This window comes from Vitis vinifera, chromosome 18 (genome assembly GCF_030704535.1).
Source record: "Vitis vinifera cultivar Pinot Noir 40024 chromosome 18, ASM3070453v1".
In the NCBI taxonomy this organism is placed as follows: Eukaryota; Viridiplantae; Streptophyta; class Magnoliopsida; order Vitales; family Vitaceae; genus Vitis; species Vitis vinifera.
This window is the reverse complement of record NC_081822.1, coordinates 23,630,707-23,649,371: the sequence shown is the minus strand read 5'-3', so window position 1 is coordinate 23,649,371 and position 18,665 is coordinate 23,630,707. Positions and strand designations below refer to the sequence as shown.

Below are 18,665 nucleotides of genomic sequence, written 5' to 3'. Positions count from 1 at the left end.
GTAATTTTAAAATACTCAAATTAAAATGGATTAAAAGAGTTCATTTGATAATGATTTTAGGAAGTGCTTTTAATATTTGTAATACTTGAAAATTTTTATCATTCAAGTGTTAAAAATATTATAAACGCTTTCTAAAATTATTTCCAAACACACTCTAAAACACCCACAAACTACATCCCTTATTTATTCCATTTATTAGGTTGGGTTGGGACATGTTAGCCCACTTAGAGACCCAAACCCAACTCCAACTATGGGTAAAGTGATATATGCCTTATAATTATAATTTTTTTTTTAATTTGATACAAGTTTAATTATATAATTTGTACACTTTAATATAATCCATTTAAATTTACTGAAGAAAAAAATATTTTTTTTCACATACGATTGTAAAACCACCTGTTTAAAACGACGTCGTTTTATATTTGCGATTCTACTCCTGTTGCTACCCCAATTTTTCCAACCGTCTGAACTGTAAAAACTATAAGCAGCTCTCTCCCTCGTTTTCTCAAAACCTTACACTGCCAAAACCCTAGAAATTTCCAGAGCTTGATTTGGCCTTCTTGTATATATATCTTCTGTCTATAGGGATTTCAATTTTTTATCTCCTCGTAATCACTGTAACTCAGCATTCATATTTGGTTCTCTGTGATTCAATGAAAGATGATTCATATTCGTTTTTCTGAATGCTAGGGCATTATTCAACCCGTTTTCAATTCTTCAGAACGCTCCAAAACCACTCAGTAAGCCTAGGACTGCATCTTTAGGGTTTTGGTGTATTATATTCAAATACTCGCATCCCAATCTACCGTATACACACATGTTCGTATGCATGTATGTATGCATAATTTTGCATCCACCCACTCGCGCACACATATTCACATCCATACTTGCCGTTATGCATAGGTTATATATACATATGTGGATATATGAATTTGTGTCTTTATGTTTTTATGTATGTATTATGTTGTCTATATATGTATATATTGTGTACCCATGTATTTATGTGTTTATGCACTTATGTATTTATGTATGTAATGTAATTATGTATATGTAGCAGAAGAAGATGAGACTGGGTTCATTGAAGAACCTGCTGTGATTGACAGTCACATGATTACTTTAGGGATATGGATATGTTGTCTGTATGTTTGGGTTAGTTGGCAAATTTCATTTGGAGCATAATTACATTGCCTATTCTTCAGTAGTTTAAATGGTAACTGTATCTGTTGGTCCCCAATGTGGCAGATTGACGGGAACAGAGGACGATTTGTGAAGGATGTCTTGCATGAAGATATTTAGCAAGATATTTAAGATGCCGGGAGCAACTTGTTGTTCTGCATTTTTTATGATCCACCTTACTATGTATTTATCAGGAGAAATTGGTTAGTCTGAATGCTCTGCTTTTTCGCTATACAATGGACTTTTATTCAGTTTGGTAGCTAGTAAGGTCAGGCACACTCTTTGAAACATTTTTAAATAACTGAGGCAGGGAACTATGAAGAGTACGTTTCATTTGTATTTTGGATAAGCATGAATTCAGTAGTCACAAGCCACAACGATAAAGCATACCGATTAGTGCCTTTAAATTTATCTAATCTGTTTTTGAATTGCAAATGTTTAGTTAATAGACACACATTCTTCAATATCAAATTATCAGTATATACTTATCAAAAAAAAAAAAAAAATCAAATTGTTAGTAGCTTTTTAGCAAATTCAACTTAATAAATGGACATTTTAATGCATGTCCATTATAAAATCTACAAGATCTCTCTCTCCCTCTCTCTCTCTCTCAATTTTTATTTTTATTTTATTTTTTTATTTTTATTTTTATAATTTTCAACTATATATTCAGTTCCAAAGTCTCGTTAGTCATATATTACTTGGGTTGCACCCTTAGTTTCTTGCTAGGTGCCTATTATTGCATTCTGTTTATTTAACTTAACAGTTCCATTAACCATATATACTTGTATTTATTGTTGATATCTATGAGTTTATGTGATACCTTCAAAGTTTTAGGTTCTAAACTCACAATTATTTCCTTTCCTAAAAGATAAAAACGCAAATATATTAATCAAGAGTTCTATTTCATCATCATGTTCAAGTTCAACATCAACCATACAGCTTTCAACTCCTCAATTTTTGTTATAAGAATAAATCTACTTAAAGTTCAATGTTTTCATGTGTCTTTGACTATGAAGTATGTAGCATTTTCATTCTCTAATTCCTAACCTTAAACTACATTTTAAAGAATTAATATGATAATTAATTAAATATGTTCTTTCTCAAATTTGATTTTTGATCGAAACTATTAAAAATAGTTAAAGATACTTGTATTGTTGGATCATTGTACCATGGATGATGTTGTGTAACATGAGATATATTGGAGATAAGACACACGTAGTTACCCCTTGAAATAAGGCATGTATTAGTAAAACATGATGTTTTACATAAAAAAATGTTCATGTCATTGTTTTGTTTTGTTTTGTGCATTTTAAGTTTTTAACAATTATTCCAATTAACATAAATATTACCTTGAAGTTGGGATTGTTCAGAAATTTTTTGGGTATTTTTTTACATTTTTTTCTTTTTTCTTGGTGAGGGAAGAGGATAAGGGCTAGTATTGTGGTTGTTAAAAACAATTAGGGGGGTTCATGAAAATCCATATGGTAAGGATGACAATGGAGTCGATGCCCCTTCAGGAGTGGTTTGGGAAAGGCAAAATCTAGGTAAGGGTCGGTTCAAGATTTTTTCCCCTTAAGCTAGAGTTGGTTTCTATCTAATTAAATTTTATAACATCCCATCTCATATATTTATTTACATTTATGCCCTTAAAGAATCCCTTTGTTGCAAAAGAACCGGCTATAAAAGGAAAATGTTTTCCTAATCTCATACTCTCATTTCACAAACACAACCTTCCTCCTTCACGGTCTAGCCCTAACCCTAAGTCACATAGTGCCAATGTCGTCCTCCTCCCAAGCACCAGCTGCTCGGCGCACCCTCAATCGCGGACGTGTTGCCTCATCACTTTGTCACATTGACCCTCAAGGTCAATCTGTAAGTCCTCCCTTCATTGTTTTCCTTTCCCTAGTTTTTTCTTGAGATCCAAATTGTTTATATAGTAGAGAATTGCCTATCACGTTCATCTGTTGATCCTTGCACAATCCCAACTATTTCACTTGTTGAAAACTATGCGCAACTTGTCTTAAAAGCTAGCCATTGTTGTAAGATAACAACTAGTTACTTTTGTAGCGTGCACCCATATTTACACCATTATTTCAATATGACTGGTATAGATTTTTTCCATCTTTTAAGGGAGATTTGTTTCCATTAAATGGAGTGTATAGTTAGTTTGCAATGTAAGATGATCTTTTATTCATTGGAGTGAGTGAACATTCTGCTAGTTTGATTCCGCAGATATAAACTAGCCATTACCATGTCTCACAATTTTTTAGTTAGCCTTTTAAGGACGATCCCCATCACTGGGTGTGGGGTGGGGGGGGAGGGGTTTGATCCTCATTGCAAGTAGCTCAGTTGGCTTCCCTAATGGTCATTCATTTTTCTGCTTATAATAACTTTTTTTTTGGTAGGTTTATATTTTATTCTAATGAGTAGAAACTTGATAATGATTTTTATTCTTAAATGTCCAAGCTTCAATTCATGAAGGATAGCTTTTCACCTACCTAAAAAACTGTTTTATTCACATGGTTATACATTATTTGTGTGAATCAAGTAACAAGGAAATTATTTTGTTTGAAGGATCAACAAATTGAAGGAGTACCAGAGTTCATACATATCAATAGGAATGATTTCTCATATAGAAAGTAAGAGTTCCTTCTCTTTTTCTTGTTTTTATTTGATTTTGTAGATTGGTTGGTTTCTTGCTAAAAGAGGGAGTTGTTTTTTGTGTTCTTTCTTTTTAGTTGCACCATTAGGCGCTCATTGTATACATCCTATGTACTGTGGCACACCATCTTTTTTCTTCTTGATATATTAGAGCTTTTCTTTTCTGAACTTGATATCTTGATAAACCGTATTTACAAAATATCAGTGGATATTTATGGCCATGTTATCCTAAGAGAATGAATGAAGCATCCTTTTTCTGTAAGAAATGATTGATTAATGAAGGAAACATGGTGATGTTCTTATAATAGTTTACTGTTTATTGCTGCAATAGAAGTAAGTATGGCATAGAAAGAGACCAAAACTATGTCTATGCATTCTAAAGTGGTAATAAGGATAAAGAGCAAAATATTGTAATTTAAGGCAGTGTTGCATCATTAAAAACTAGAGATTTGATGAAATCATTAAAATATGATATTTAATGCATTGTGATGTTCAAGGAGGTAAATATGGATATTCATTAATATCATGTATATGTATTGATTGAACACTACCGTTTATGAAACCAACTGAACATGAATGTATTGTTTCACTATGAGATCTGCAAATAATTAACTTTTAAGCCACAGGTTTAAGTTTCAATTTTTGACGATCCCCTAATAAATATATTATGCCAAAAGTTTTAAGTTCCTACTGGTCATAAACCATTAACTTAAAAGAAACTATGATTATATACAAGTATAACCATATTTGATGTAAGTGTGGTTATGCCTGTTAAAAAAATTGATGTGTGTGTGGTTATCTACTGTGTTTAAAATTCTCACTCAAGATCAAGCGTTTAGCTATACTCTGTACAAAGAAAAAAAAATTTAAAACAAACTACTGTATTAAGTTAAAGCATTCAGATTCTATTCATCATTGTTCACAAGGTCAACATTTGAAGTATTTGAATAGCATATGTTTCCCTAGGTGACAACTTTCTGATGCATCAAATGATAATTCTACTTAAGCTTTGATCTTTAATAAGTGTGTTCCATTACTAGTGCACAATATTTTTACAAAGGGTTATTCTCTCTCTCTCTCTGACTATCTTTCTCACCTTTTTTTTTTGTCCATTTTTAACTTTCAAAGTACCTTCAAATTATTCTATAATAATATTTTGAAGAAAAACAATTATATGATTTTCAATTTTTCTTCATATATATCCTTTTGGCACCTTTGTATACTCCGTGTATTGGGGATGCACCCTTCTTTTTTATTGGAACTTGTAGGTATGTTTTCTTTCTTTTGCTATTAAGAGAAAAATATTTTTTATCTTATATGTATCCTAAGGTCCCATTTTGCTTGAAAACTTATAGTAAGTCATAAACAACTATTGTCATGAAGTATTGATGTAGCTTGCATATTTTGTTTGGATCATGGTGCATAGGTGTCTATGGAAAAGGCTTGTACACATAGGGAGTTTGCAATTATTGTATAAACTTAAAAAATCTTTTGTGATTGTTTGCCTGATGATATCCCAAACTACTGATAGAATATGCATTTATATTTCAGTCAGTTTTTAAATATTTATCATGTTCTCTGATAGATTCGTTTAGGTTGTTTGTTGGAGTTTAGTGTCTGATGTTGCTGCTTTCAAGAAACTAGTCTGTTTTGATGGGCTATGAAAATCAGAGTTGAAATTTCTTAGCTTGTTCAGTTACACTGATTGAAGTACCTTCAGTAAGGTTTGGAATGTGCCACATTTTCATTGCACTGCTGAATGACCACCAATGTTTATTATTTAGGCTCTTTGAGCAACTTTGAAGCAAAAGGCTTGAAGGTGAGAATAGCATTGCCTTCTTGACACTTCGCAGTTTTCTTATACCAGGTCAGCTTTGTATGTATATAGTGTCCACAAAAGTTTAAAAATACGAGGGTTTGTTTGATTTGAAGTAGAATTCTGTATTCAACTTATTGGTGACTTCAAAATAGAATTGGGTTTATTGATTGATCATCTTTTTCTTCACTTCTTGGGGCTATGACATAAGTTATCCGAAAGTACTAGAATTGTTTGGATTCCCATTAAAGTGTGGCAAATAGATTGGTCAAATCTTTTAGGGGTTTTGGGACATTTAAGAGTCAAGGTTCCTTGGCTTGTTACTAGCCTTACTTTGATATGGATTAAGTGGCAAACGAGGAATGCTAGGATTTCCAAGAATGGATGGAGGATAGTGAAGGCTATTTTGGATTCGGTACACTTATTATTCTTCCCTATGGGTTTCTGTCACCAAAGCTTTTAAGGACACATCTTTTAATGTTCTGTTGCTAAATTAGAATCTATAGGTTCTCTGAACTTAAATTTTGATGGATGCTCATTAGGTAATCTTTGATAGCTACGATTTAGAAGAGTGTTTAGAAATCATAATGATGTGGTGTTGAGAACCTTTTCTAAACGCCTTTTAGTATAAAATATTCAGCGGAAAATATGGGGAAGATGAAGGAGGGTGGCGTTCCTGCAAAGTGAGAGACGGGTATGGAGTAGGTTTATGGAAATCCATTAGAAAGGATTGAGACATTGTGAATAGCAGAGTTGCTTTTTCAGTGGGTAATGGGAGGAGGGTGAAATTTTGGAAGGACAAGTGGTGCGAAGACGAACCACTAAGCATCTCTTTCCCCCTCTTTATTTGCTTTAGCTAATCCTAAGGAGGCTTAGGTGGAGGATGTTTGGAACTCCTCAGCTGATGGGGATTGTTGGGCACCTTGTTTCTCTAGGTGGCTTAATGATTGGGAGGTGGAGATTGTGGAGTGCTTCCTCTTGAGGTTACAAGGGTGGAGGGTGTGTAGGGATGAAGAGGATAAGTTGTTGTGGACAGGGCCAAAGAATGAAAAATTTTCTATTGAAACCCTTTACAATGCCTTGGAACCAGGAAACCATGCTGCTTTCCCAACAAAGGTTATTTGGAACTCTTGGGTGTCGCCCAAGATGAGCTTCTTTGCATGGGAGGCTACTTGGAATAAAGTTTTAACTTTAGATCACATTTAGAGGAGAGGGTGGTCCTTGGCAAATAAATGTTTCCTTTGTCGTACAAAGAGGAATCAGTTGATCACATCCTCATTCACTGTAACAAGGCAAGGCTTGTATGACATCTTTTGTTTTCACCATTTGGTGTGTCATGGATGCTTATCTCATCAGTAAAGGAGATGCTTTTAAGTTGGTATTGGCCTTTTGTGGGTAAAAAAAAGGAAAAAGGTGTAGTGGACTACTCCTTTGTGTCTTTTTTAGACAATTTGGAAGGAGAGGAGCGGTAAGATTTTCAATAATGAAGAACATTCTGTACAAGGGATTAAACTTTATTTTTTTTCTAATCTTTGGTCGTGGTCCAAATTGTTTAGAGCTCTTGGCCCTTTTTCTATTGTAGATTTTGTGGATTGGATGAGATCTTGTAAAGGGGTTCCATTTTTTGTTGTCCCTCTTTGTTTTTTGGTGGTGCTTTTAGATGCCCATTGTATGCTCCTTGTGTACTTTGGGGTGCTTTTTTGGTGCTTCTTTTATGTTAATATATGTTTTTCAAAAAAGAAAAAAAAAAGAAAAAAAAAAGGAACCTTTTCTAAAACTATTAAGCACTAAAATCATTGTTTCTTTGTAATCCTTTTATGTAGGTTAAGAGGTATATAGATGGGAATTCTAAGTCCATGACATATTTTGTAGATTGGTTAGGGACTAGCTAAGGATGTCTTTTGTCTCTCTTTGTTTCTTGTTGCCAACTGTATATGCTTTGTGTACTTTGGTGTGTTTTTTTGATAGGTGCTGTCAATAATTTTTTTGCCTATCAAAAGGAGTACTTTCTCTAAATCTACTGAAGAAGCTGTAGCTAGTAAGGCAGAGATACAGCACTTTTGGGGGTCTATTACAAGCCAAGACCTTGAGTCTCTCTAATCCCTAGGTTGAGGATTATTTTGTTATTATGATCTCATGGATAGCTATTAAGGAAAGAGGTCCATGGAAGTACCATTGGTGGCTTCATGAAATTGTTCTCAAGACTGGAGATACTCTTTCTCTTAGGGTCCACACTTTGCCAACCATGATGTGGATCCTTCAGCAAAATTAGGGAGAGAAGTATCTAACTTCCTTTTTGCAAGAGACTTCTACTTTCACGAATCATGTAAATTGCTTGTAGGCAATGTCTATTTTCTTTTGTCTCTTAGCTTTGTAGCTTATCTCGATTATCTTTTGGAGTGTTTTGGTCTTGTTCTTACATTTTTTATCTTTTCTTTTTGTATTTTTTGGAAAGACATCTCATTCGTCCTTCATTCTATTGCTAATTTATTTCAATAAATTTTTTGTTTCTGTCAATTGTTCTTTGCTTGATAAGTACTTTTCTGTAGGTAAAGATTAACAATTTGATGTTAATATTTATTAGGTGTTGAAAATTGAGGAGTTCTTCTTTGGCAGCAACAATGGTTAAGACTGACAACTCTAATTTAAGAACATATGTTTTATGCACAACCAGTATTATAATTGTTTGTCTTGTGATTCAGTATGTATGAATATTGATTGGATTTTTTATCAAATAACAATTTAAGAACATACATGTGCTTGATGATTACTTGTAGCCGTTATAGCTGGGGGTTCTTGAAACTAGGCCACTGATCTGGATACCCCTTCTCAATATACATAGTAATCCATCTAATTCAAAGAACATATTGTTTTCTGAGACCAATTTTTTTGGGCTTGGCAGGTGGGAAGGGAACTGTACCGGGCATTTAAATCAGTTTTGATATTTTTTTTATATTAATTACAATATCAATAATGATATTATGAACTTTTTTTTTTGGTAAAGTCTTATGCAATGTGGAATGCTTTTGTTGTGTTCTAGACACATAAAGCAGAAGGAAAATGATATTGCCATCTGTGAATGCAAGTACAAAGCCAATGATCCAGATAGTGCATGTGGAGAGAGGTGCTGGAATGTATTAACTAGCATAGAGTGCACGCCTCGCTATTGTCCATGCAGCATCCATTGCAAGAATCAGGTAAACATGAGATCATTTAGATATATTCATATATCTTAATGTTACATATATTTTCTACTGAGTTAATGGTGATGTCCTATAAAAGTGCACTGAAGTGTGGAACCTAGTCTCTTTCCCTTACACATGCTGTAGGCTAGTTTATAAAGTGAAAATCAAGGGTTCACATCTTAAAGGACCTATTGGAGATGACCATGAAAATATTTATTTTGGTTATGTAGGGTGGCTGGTAGTTTAGAGAGAGCATGAGAGGGGGCACTGGGTTTGCACAGGTATTAGGGAAGATAAAGGGAGGAAGAAAAATAGTTTAGAATTTTGTCCTTTTGAATTACATTGTGTTTGCCGTTCACAGAGATTTCAGAAACGTGAATATGCTAAAACGAAGTTGTTCAGGGCTGAAGGCCGTGGGTGGGGTCTTTTGGCTACAGAGAACATTAAGGTAAAAGTTAAAAACATACCATGGACCTTTTCAATTACAAAGCAAGCCTTCATGAATTACTTGTTGCTACTCTCTGTACTATTCCAAGACTCACAGTGTTAAATTTACGAGGTAGATATGCGATTTACAAGATACCTATACGATTTATGAGTTGATGACTATGCCTTTCATTATTCCTTGTTCAAGGAAAAGAAATGACGGTTCTGCTTATTCTATTACTGCTAATGTTATATTATGATTGCATTTTGATATATTTTTTTTTGGACCATTTCTATTATTTTTGGGCACCATATTTCTTCTAAGAATTAAAATTATCATTTTTCAGTAGATGGCCACTCCATAATATTCAAACTTATCAAGGGCCTTGAAATTGGATGATACTTTTGGGACTGAATTATAGAACTTTAACCTTAATGGCCCATTTAGTTCATTCTCTAGAATCAAAGGAAAGGGAGTCTTCTCTTTCCTTTATTTACTTGCATTTTTTAGCACTTCGGGAATCAAAATGTAGGAGTGGGCTCCACCAATATTTGAGGCTCCAAATGGAGCAATGGGATTCTTCTCCAAAAGCAAGAAATGGATTCCAAGAGTTGGGTAATCAAATTTTCTCCATCCCAAAATACCTAAATGCCTCGCCCACTTATCCTAAATATTGTAAAATAAAGAGATTTAAATATTATAAAATAAATTTATAAATATTTAAATATTTAAAATAAATATTAAGATCATTAAAATAAATATTTGCCTATTGGAGAATTTTTTTAAAAGGAATTAAAAATGCAAATGTTAGAAAAATAATTTTTATTCATTTTCAATTCCATTTAAATAGGAATTTTTAATTTTTAATTTTATCTCTAATGATATGGTGAAAATAATGTACATAAGGGAAAGGATACATTTCATTCCGTTTCCTTTATAGTTAGTAAACACTTCAATGGAATTTCTGATTTTGATTCCCTTTCCTTTCATTCTTTTTCTTTCCCTTATCCGATTCCCTTTCAATAAATACACCATAAGTTTACTTTCCCTAATATCATTCTTTGCCTAACTTTATTGTGATACCAACCTTAACAATGATGATTTGTTGCCTATCAACAAAAAAAATAAAATAAAAACACACAGGGTTGATTTGTTAATCCATTCTTATGTGGAAGCATTTTCTTTCATTTTTATACCATACAGGCTGGAGAATTTGTTATGGAGTACTGTGGAGAAGTGATTTCACGGACAGAAGCAAGGGGAAGGTCCCAAGTTTATGTATCACAAGGTAAATATATAATTATTAGACAAATCATAATATCTAGTTCACTTTCCCTAAAAATGTTGTACTTTCTTGTATGGATTGATGCAGGCCTTAAGGATGTATATATAATTCCTCTGAATGCTAGGGAATGCATTGATGCAACCAAAAAAGGAAACCTGGCTAGGTTTATAAACCACTCATGGTAAGCCACTTAAGATAGAATATGCATTTGATGAAGAATGCGATATTTGGGGATTCTGAATAGCTTTGCTCCTTGTTTAATCCTGTCTCCTTAATGGCATTCACTAATTCCTTTTGTTGCAGCCAACCAAATTGTGAGACAATGAAGTGGTCAGTTTTGGGGGAAGATAGAGTTGGCATTTTTGCATTGAGAAATATATCAGTTGGAACGGAACTGACTTACAGTTACAACTTTGAATGGTATAGTGGTGCCAAGGTTCGCTGCCTTTGTGGGGCAACCAGATGCTCAGGTTTTCTTGGGGGGAAGCCTTGTGGATTCCAGGTGATTAGCATATGCCTATCCATTTTGTTCTGCGATACCATCTCTTTTAAAAATGTATCCAATATCCTTAATACTAATAACCAATGTTTTGAAAACTAGACCAGATTGATGGACTGTCAATTGGACATCTTTCCAGTCTGGTTCTTCCTTTTAACTTATTTTCCTATCGAACTAGTTGCAAACCACTTGAACCAGCAATTCAACCATTGGTCGGAATGAACAAGCCCATAATGTGGAAACCGGGCGGCCTAAAGTAACGTCATGTTTGGCAGCCCAAAAGGAGTATGCCAGTCTATGGCCCAAGTATTGGGGTCTTGGTTCATCGGCCCCATATCCTTTCATGGGCTATTAATGCATTCATTACACTTGAGATTTATAAGGACCTTGTTTTTTTCATTAGTAGCCGATGTGGGATGGGATAGGTTCTAAAGGTTAGAGAAATTACAAAGTTTCTTTGCGACAATGGGATTTGAGCCATGGGTGCCTAGGTTAACAAAGAGGGGTGTGGCCATCGGGCCACTTGTGAGTTGGGTAAATTGTGTTACACATGTTTATATTACACACATTTATATGTGTGGGTGTGTATGCCGTAAGGAAGAACATTTAGATCACAATAGGTGGTCGTGTATGTAATCGGAGGTCCATCTTTTCCCAGCTTGATGTCTTCTTTGTCACATGATCCTTCTTAGGTTTATTTGTGATAGGCCTCTAAGGTTGTGGCAGATCATACATACAGGATAACAGTTCGGGGTCCTTAATAATATACCTACTAATCTTACTTATATAGATCTTAATTGCCCTTTTTGTTGAACCATGATAGTTTCCAAAGCACAAGTTTTACTTCTTTCTTGTCCAGGGTTGTACATTAACAAACTCCTCTGCCTTTCTTATGTATTGAAGTCCTAAAGTAGTCATTCTTCTAGAGACTTAACCTATTTTGAAAATTAAAATGTCTGTTCAAAGGTTGAACAAGTTGGCTTTCCTATTTAACCCAATTGCACAGACTTAGGCCTTTCTTATGCTCATGTGCGGCACTTAACAACTCAAGACACTTGATGTTGCTAAGTTAGCCATCCTCTCATACTTAGCTAGCTATGCTAAGCAATGTTATGCGACTTGGTAGCTAGGATGCGCAACAAAGGCAACACTTAATAAAGGAAGCTTTGTGTGGCACAAGGAAGCTTTACAATGTTAGGAATCTCTCAACTTGCTTGGTGTTTTGGCCAAATGAGGCCACCTTCTATTTATAGGCAACCGAGGAACTCTCTAGAACCCATAAAGGTTCCTTACATCTTTCTAATTCTCTTGAAAGGCTACATAAAAGCTATGTACAAGGCTATATACAAGAGTTCTTTAAAACTCTCTAAAACAAGCTACACACTTCCCTTGTCTTCTAGCCTTTGTGTAGAGATGTGTTGACGCCTTTAGGCCTCTCAAATCTTTCACACTCCTCCACTAGTAGCCAAGTGTAGATTGCTGCAGGAGCTTTTAGAAGCTTCCTACTCTCCCATATAAGCTCAAGGGGAGAGTCATTTGAGCAGGTTGTGACACAATAGTTTAGTACTAAAGTATAAAAAAAATGAAAGAAAAGTAAACGAGTAGGTTAGGTAGGAAAACTTTAATTGTTAAAAAATAGTGTAACTTGATAAAAATATTTTGAAGTAGGTCATCTATGTCCAAAATGTAATGTTTTTTATTGTTTAATATGCAATCCAAGTTGATAGGCCGAATCATTAGGTTCATTGTAGGATTAAAAATGCTTGATATAGATAGCCTTAATACCTAACTTGAATCGGTTATTCTCTTCCCCACTCTTATTCTGAGCCACCAAGAGCTATTTGATATCTAAGCATGTTGAAAGAATTATCTAAAGTATCTTCAATCTTTTTGTCACCAAGGTGGAAAGAAGACTAGGTTATTAAGGGATGAAGAGTAGTCATTGATAAGGGTAAGGCTACTATTCTTGGTCAAATGACTTCAATGACTTTTAAACAATAACATGGAAGATCTCAGTGAGTTCACCCCAAGCAGGTAGCCTATCTCTAAATTAAGGTTATGATTTAGAAGGGGCAGGCAATAAAATGAATGATGTCTTCCACTATTTATGCTTACTCCTATGATGGATTAATCAAAGAGTTCTTGAAACACATCAAGATACCTTTTATCACCTAAAATTGATGGTTGTGTGCAATGCAAAATACGGTGTCTCATATGCAAACTCAAGATGAGTATTCTTTGATTGCAGTTCTTCATTGCTTGTGGAAAAACACCTTTAAAAATGATCTTGTTTCACCTTTGACTACTTGGAGCGTTACTATCTAGATGGATGGAAAGAGAAAAGAGGGTCATTTTATGTCCACCATAGAACTTTGGAGGCTAATCAAAACTGAGCAAAGAGGAAAAAAATGCACTTTATGTCCATGGATTCCACTTCTATTCAAATCATACTCTATTGATCAAATATGGGAAGTTGATGATCAACAACATAGCATGCCTTTTCCATGTGAAACTTACGAACTGCCCTTGGATTTCCCCTTCTAACATTGAATCAATTAAATTATTAGTTATTAATATTTAGAAATGACTGACTTTTCCTCTGATTTACCAAAATTATACACATTTCTCTATATTAGTTGACTGTTAACGGAAGATGGCTTATTACCCTAATACCCTCACAGTCTCATGCCTCTCTCTCTCTCTCCCCTCCCTCTTCTTACTCATCCTGTTCAGTCTTCTCTTTTTTCCTTCATTTTCTGTCCTTAGATTTTCATAGCTCTCATGGTTGATCCTCTTTGCAAGTTCCTTTGTTCATGTCTGCCAATGTTACTTTCCCCATCCATTGTGTTAGGTTTCTCGCCCCTAGCTTTGCTGCAATTGCCAAAATTTCCATCATTCCAACATCACAACGCTTAACACACATCAATTCTTCTCCCACCATCCACTACTATCTTCATGGATATCACTTCCCTAACAGCTGGGCCATGCACCACTACCATAAATCTTTAGGATCAAAGATCATTCAATAATTTTATTAAGGATTAATAGTGAATGGTCTTGTGATGAAGAATATGGGATTTGGACAATGTTAAGCTGATCAAACAAGTGGTAGTGCTCATATATAAAGTTTGTATTGATGGAAACTGGGTGTAGAATGAAGTATTTACAGGGGTGATTAGTGTTTAACATTTCTCAAATGGGGTTTTTTGGTGGCAATTGAAATGTTGATAAAAGACTTGTGTATTTACAAAACGAAGGTCTGGGTAGGGTGATAATGTTTGCAGTAGATTCTGGTGTTGATGGCTATGTGGGGTATATAATGAAATGTTGAAGATGATGGAGCAGGTGTCAATGATGGAGTTTATATGGAACTTGAAATTATTATGCATAATTTTATTTTTTTTCTGTTTCCTCCTCTTTTTCCTAATTTCATTTCCTCTTACTTTCAAAGTGGAGGTTTCTGACATTGCTTGTTGCCCCTTTCACTTTCTTCAAAGGACTCTCATCTGCCCTTCTGTCCCACCAGAATTTAGTTCTTGTACAATTTCTAACCCTAATAGCTGTCTTGATAGTGAAATCATTCCATCCTCTTCTGAAGGTTTTCATGAATTTACTCCAAAAGATTCTTTCATCTCGAGGGTGCTCAATGCCCCATCCATTTTCCCATATTTGGCCTGGATGATCTTCCTCCACATATTATTGTGTTCATGGGCAAACCTCCAAACTGTTTGCCTAGCAAGGCCTAGTTTAAAACCTTCAACCTCTTTATTCCTAAACCACCATGCTTCTTATCCTTGCAAATGATCCTCCAACTCATTATATGCACTTTCCTTCCAAGTGGCTACCTCATTGGAAATCTCTTTGAATTTTTCCTCTTTTTCAATCTGATCTTCACTCTCTTGGGAATTGAATTAAGGGATATGTAGTCAATTGGAAGGCTTGATAGGGTACTCTTTAAAAGGGTTAATCTTCCCTCTTTAGACACATATTGTTTCTTCCAAGAGGTCAGTCTTTTTTGGAATAAAAGATTTTCTGTATTGGCATCTTCCATTCTGGAGTTGATATTCACCTTATGGAGGGGAGGTTTGTGAAAGTTAACATGAGTTAAAGGGAGTCACTATTATTTTCCAAACCTCAGATGATGTTTAAGTGCTAGAAATATCAGAAATTTCTAATTTGGCTAGAAATATCAGAAATTTGTTAATTTGGCTTACTCCCTTGCTCTTTGAGATTGACTTTCTTATTTTACAAATTATATAATTTTCTTCAATTAAAGCAGTTCTCATTTTCATTCTTTCTCATGTTGTGCAACTTTTTTGACAGGAGGATTCGTTTGCATGGGAGAAGAACAATGAGAGGTAGTGCTTTATGCATACAACTATGCATTCATATGAAGCTAGAAGTTCTCATATTTCCTAGTCAGTATTCATGTATTGAATTATATTTCAGATGTTGGTGCCTCTTGACTATCTACATTAGTAGCAAGTCCATCTTTATCCGGAGTTTGATTTATGGTTATTGAATCTAGAGTCTAGACGAGTACAATTAGTCTAACGATGGTCCATTCCCTGGCTACAAAGTTCATTTTGGCCTTAAAGTAGATAATTTAGGATTGAAAAAACTGGTAGCACTTTTGGACTGGGAGATTTTGAGGGGGAAACAGTGTGACCATAGTGGGTGGATGAGCAGTGAACCATCTTTATTTTTGTTAGAATGTTTCATGCCCAGGTTTAAAGACATCCTAATGAGATCTCTTATGAGTTTAATGATGAACATAACTGCAGATCTACAAATACTATGTTTTAGCCCATGTCTTGTTGAACTGTTTTTCTTTCATTTACATGCACATACATGCATGATGTATATTATACATCTATAAAATGTTATGCTTGTAATTTGTAGTTGGGATGATTGATTGAGTGGATTCCCAGCATTGGTATAATAACTCTAGTTTTCCTATTTGTTTCTTACTCTATATTTCATTACATGCACTTAATTCGTCTGCAACATGAATGGTCCTGATGTTCATCTCCCTCCCTCTTGCTCCCGCATCCACCCATTATGAGAATATGTAGGTTAATTTGATGGGTTGTCAACTTGAACAGACAACACCATTGATTATACAATTGGATTGTGCTTTTGGTTTGACTTTGTTAGCCACAAGTTCTGTCACTAAATTTAATTCCACAAAATTCTGGATTTAGTTATTTGGATTCAAACCTGTCCATGTGGTGCTTGTTTACAGATACTCAGGGGGGGATAAACCTTCTTCTTCGCTGGGGCCAAAAAAAAGATTAAAACATGATCATAATGGAGGGTCAAGACCCCTCCCAGGAAAGCAAGTTGATGCAAAATATGTTGCCCAATTCTTAGCATCAAAGGATGCTCAAGAGGAGGTCTTAAAAAATGAGGTACAATTTTGTATTTTCCTGTAATATAGTGGTGTATGCAAAATAAGATTGATTTATCTTGGGTATCTGCCGCTTGCCAGCATGGTTTTCTTTTGAACTGAGTTATCAGGCAGGCATGGACAGTCTGGGGATTGGGGTGGTTGTGGTGTGGGTTTATTTGTCTCTCTGTGGATTGGCTTGCTAAGAAGATTTACCTGCTTTAACCATGATTAGGAGTGTGCTTGCATTCTTGAGCATGCATGCGTTTTACACAAATTGAGTTCAGAGTATCTTGGTTTGAGTTCAAAGTCGGTGAGGCTTCTAAGTGTCTGATCAGGATTGTTAAAGGTTCAGCTTGAGCCGACTAGTGGTGTTCATACATGTGTTGGGGCATCAATCTGGATAACTCAAATTCTCATGCAGGACATACCCTTCCTAGTAAAAAGCTATCTTCTCCTTTCCACAACGGTTATGCCCTAGACTAAGGGCATGTTTGGCATTTCAATTTTTTTTGGTGTCTGCATAACCATTTGTTCTCTTGTAAATTTTGTTGTGGAGCGATATTCGTTGGAGTAGCCAAGCTCTAGTGGTTGGGATGCAAAGTTTTGTTGAGCAAATTTCAATCACCATGCAGGAAGAAAGGAAGGAGGCCTTGTCCCATCTGGCCTCTGTGTACAGGGAGATTGAGCCTGCTATAGAAGATCATGATATGTATGGTCCAGCCAATGTGCTAACTGATGTGGCAGAGCAATGGATAGGGGCCAGCTGCCGGAAACTGAAGGCAGAGTTTAACCTTCATTCCTCTATCATCAGAAATCTTATCTGCCCACCTCAAAGAGCACCAGAAGATGCAAAGCCCTCAGCAGGAGACCCTGATCATGAAATCAAGTGATTGAAAAGACCAAAATTTTCAATTTTGTTAGCCCTTTAGAAGCTTGGTTGTTTTAATTGAAGATTATTATTTTCTTTAGCTGGTTCCTGCCATTTATTTGTTTTGTTGTGAAACATTTGCTCTGATCAAACTTCAAATGTCTAATTGATGCTTTAAGTTTTGAATAATTACTTTCTGAATCTAACCTACATTATAGAAAATATATATAAGAATAAATCTTCTATAATTTTAGTTTTTTAATTTTTTCGAAAATAAAAAAGAAAAACATTAATGCTTTAATAGAGAAAAATGGTTTTGAAGGAGTAATTTTACAAAAATATTTGATGAGAAAATGGTTTGCTATTATTATTATTATTATTATTTATATTATGATTAATTAAATGAAAACAAATTTAAAATTAAATGAAAATGATAAAACTTCTAAAATATCTTATTAATATAGTAATAACGGTGGGTATAAAATTAATTAGGTTTATTACACTTTGCCCCCAACTCATGTTTTTCACATTGCTCTTTCGAGTTTAAAATTGAGCAATGTATCATTCATATTTTATAATTATATGGAATGTACATTTTTTGAATGATGGTGTTATCTGTATTGGATCGAAGACATATATATTCTTCATGTGACGTGTTTAAGTGAGGGTAAAAGTGTCATTTATTTTAAAATATATAATATATAACATATTATTTTTTATATAATTTATTTTAATTAAGTTAATCTTAAAAAAATATCTTTTAATTTTTAACATACCTTTTCTTGGAAGAAGTTCCACCATCAACCTATTCCAATGCTATTTTGTCAGCCCAACAAATTCTACATCAGACGACGTCGTTTTGTCCGAAACACTGTCTTTCAGTTGGTTCCCCCAATGTTTTATCAAACCGCCTCAAGAGTGAAAAACAGTAAGCGTATTTCTCTCATAATTCTTATGCTGATAAAATCCTGGAAAACTCCTGAATTCTATTTGATCTTCTTATATATATATACACACACACACACATCTAGTGTAGTTGGGGTAAGATTCTCTTTTCAATTAATTTTCTCTTCACACTATCACTGTATCTTTGCGTTTGTTGAATGTATTTCGGTGGAAGATGATTCTTGTTCGTCCTTTTCCAAATGCTAGAGCCTTGTCAAGCTGGCATACAATTCTCCAAAACACCCCAAAATCACTCAGCAACCCTAGGGCTGAATCATTAGGGTTTTGAGGTATGATATTAATTGATAAATGCATTAACACATGCATGTACTGTAGGTATCTATGTATGTATGCCTTCACATAATTGATGGCACTCATACACTATAGCATGTTCATATACATATACAT

General features: G+C 34.6%; 1 protein-coding gene across 2 annotated transcripts; it reads left to right on the top strand.

The window, feature by feature from the left end:
* The first annotated feature begins 1,392 nt into the window (after positions 1-1,392).
* Positions 1,393-17,501, top strand: LOC100853610 (histone-lysine N-methyltransferase ASHH1). Of its 2 annotated transcripts, XM_003634490.4 has the most exons (10): positions 1,394-3,051; positions 3,754-3,818; positions 8,697-8,853; positions 9,203-9,289; positions 10,472-10,556; positions 10,641-10,734; positions 10,857-11,055; positions 15,376-15,410; positions 16,298-16,463; positions 17,077-17,501. In XM_003634490.4, exons 1-10 carry the CDS (start codon positions 2,956-2,958, stop codon positions 17,332-17,334), a joined length of 1,242 nt encoding a protein of 413 aa, XP_003634538.1. In that variant the 5' UTR covers positions 1,394-2,955; the 3' UTR covers positions 17,335-17,501. The 2 variants fall into 2 exon arrangements, with proteins under 2 accessions (XP_019072297.1, XP_003634538.1); XM_019216752.2 differs by lacking the exon at positions 9,203-9,289 and having other exon boundaries at positions 1,393-3,051.
* Positions 17,502-18,665: the final 1,164 nt, after the last annotated feature.

Excerpts from the sequence above, each read along its gene's own strand:
- LOC100853610 (XM_003634490.4), top strand. The coding sequence starts at position 2,956 with ATGTCGTCCTCCTCCCAAGCACCAGCTGCTCGGCGCACCCTCAATCGC. Across the intron at positions 10,735-10,856 it reads AGGTTTATAAACCACTCATG|CCAACCAAATTGTGAGACAA; the intron begins GTAAGCCACTTA and ends CTTTTGTTGCAG. Across the intron at positions 15,411-16,297 it reads TGGGAGAAGAACAATGAGAG|ATACTCAGGGGGGGATAAAC; the intron begins GTAGTGCTTTAT and ends GCTTGTTTACAG.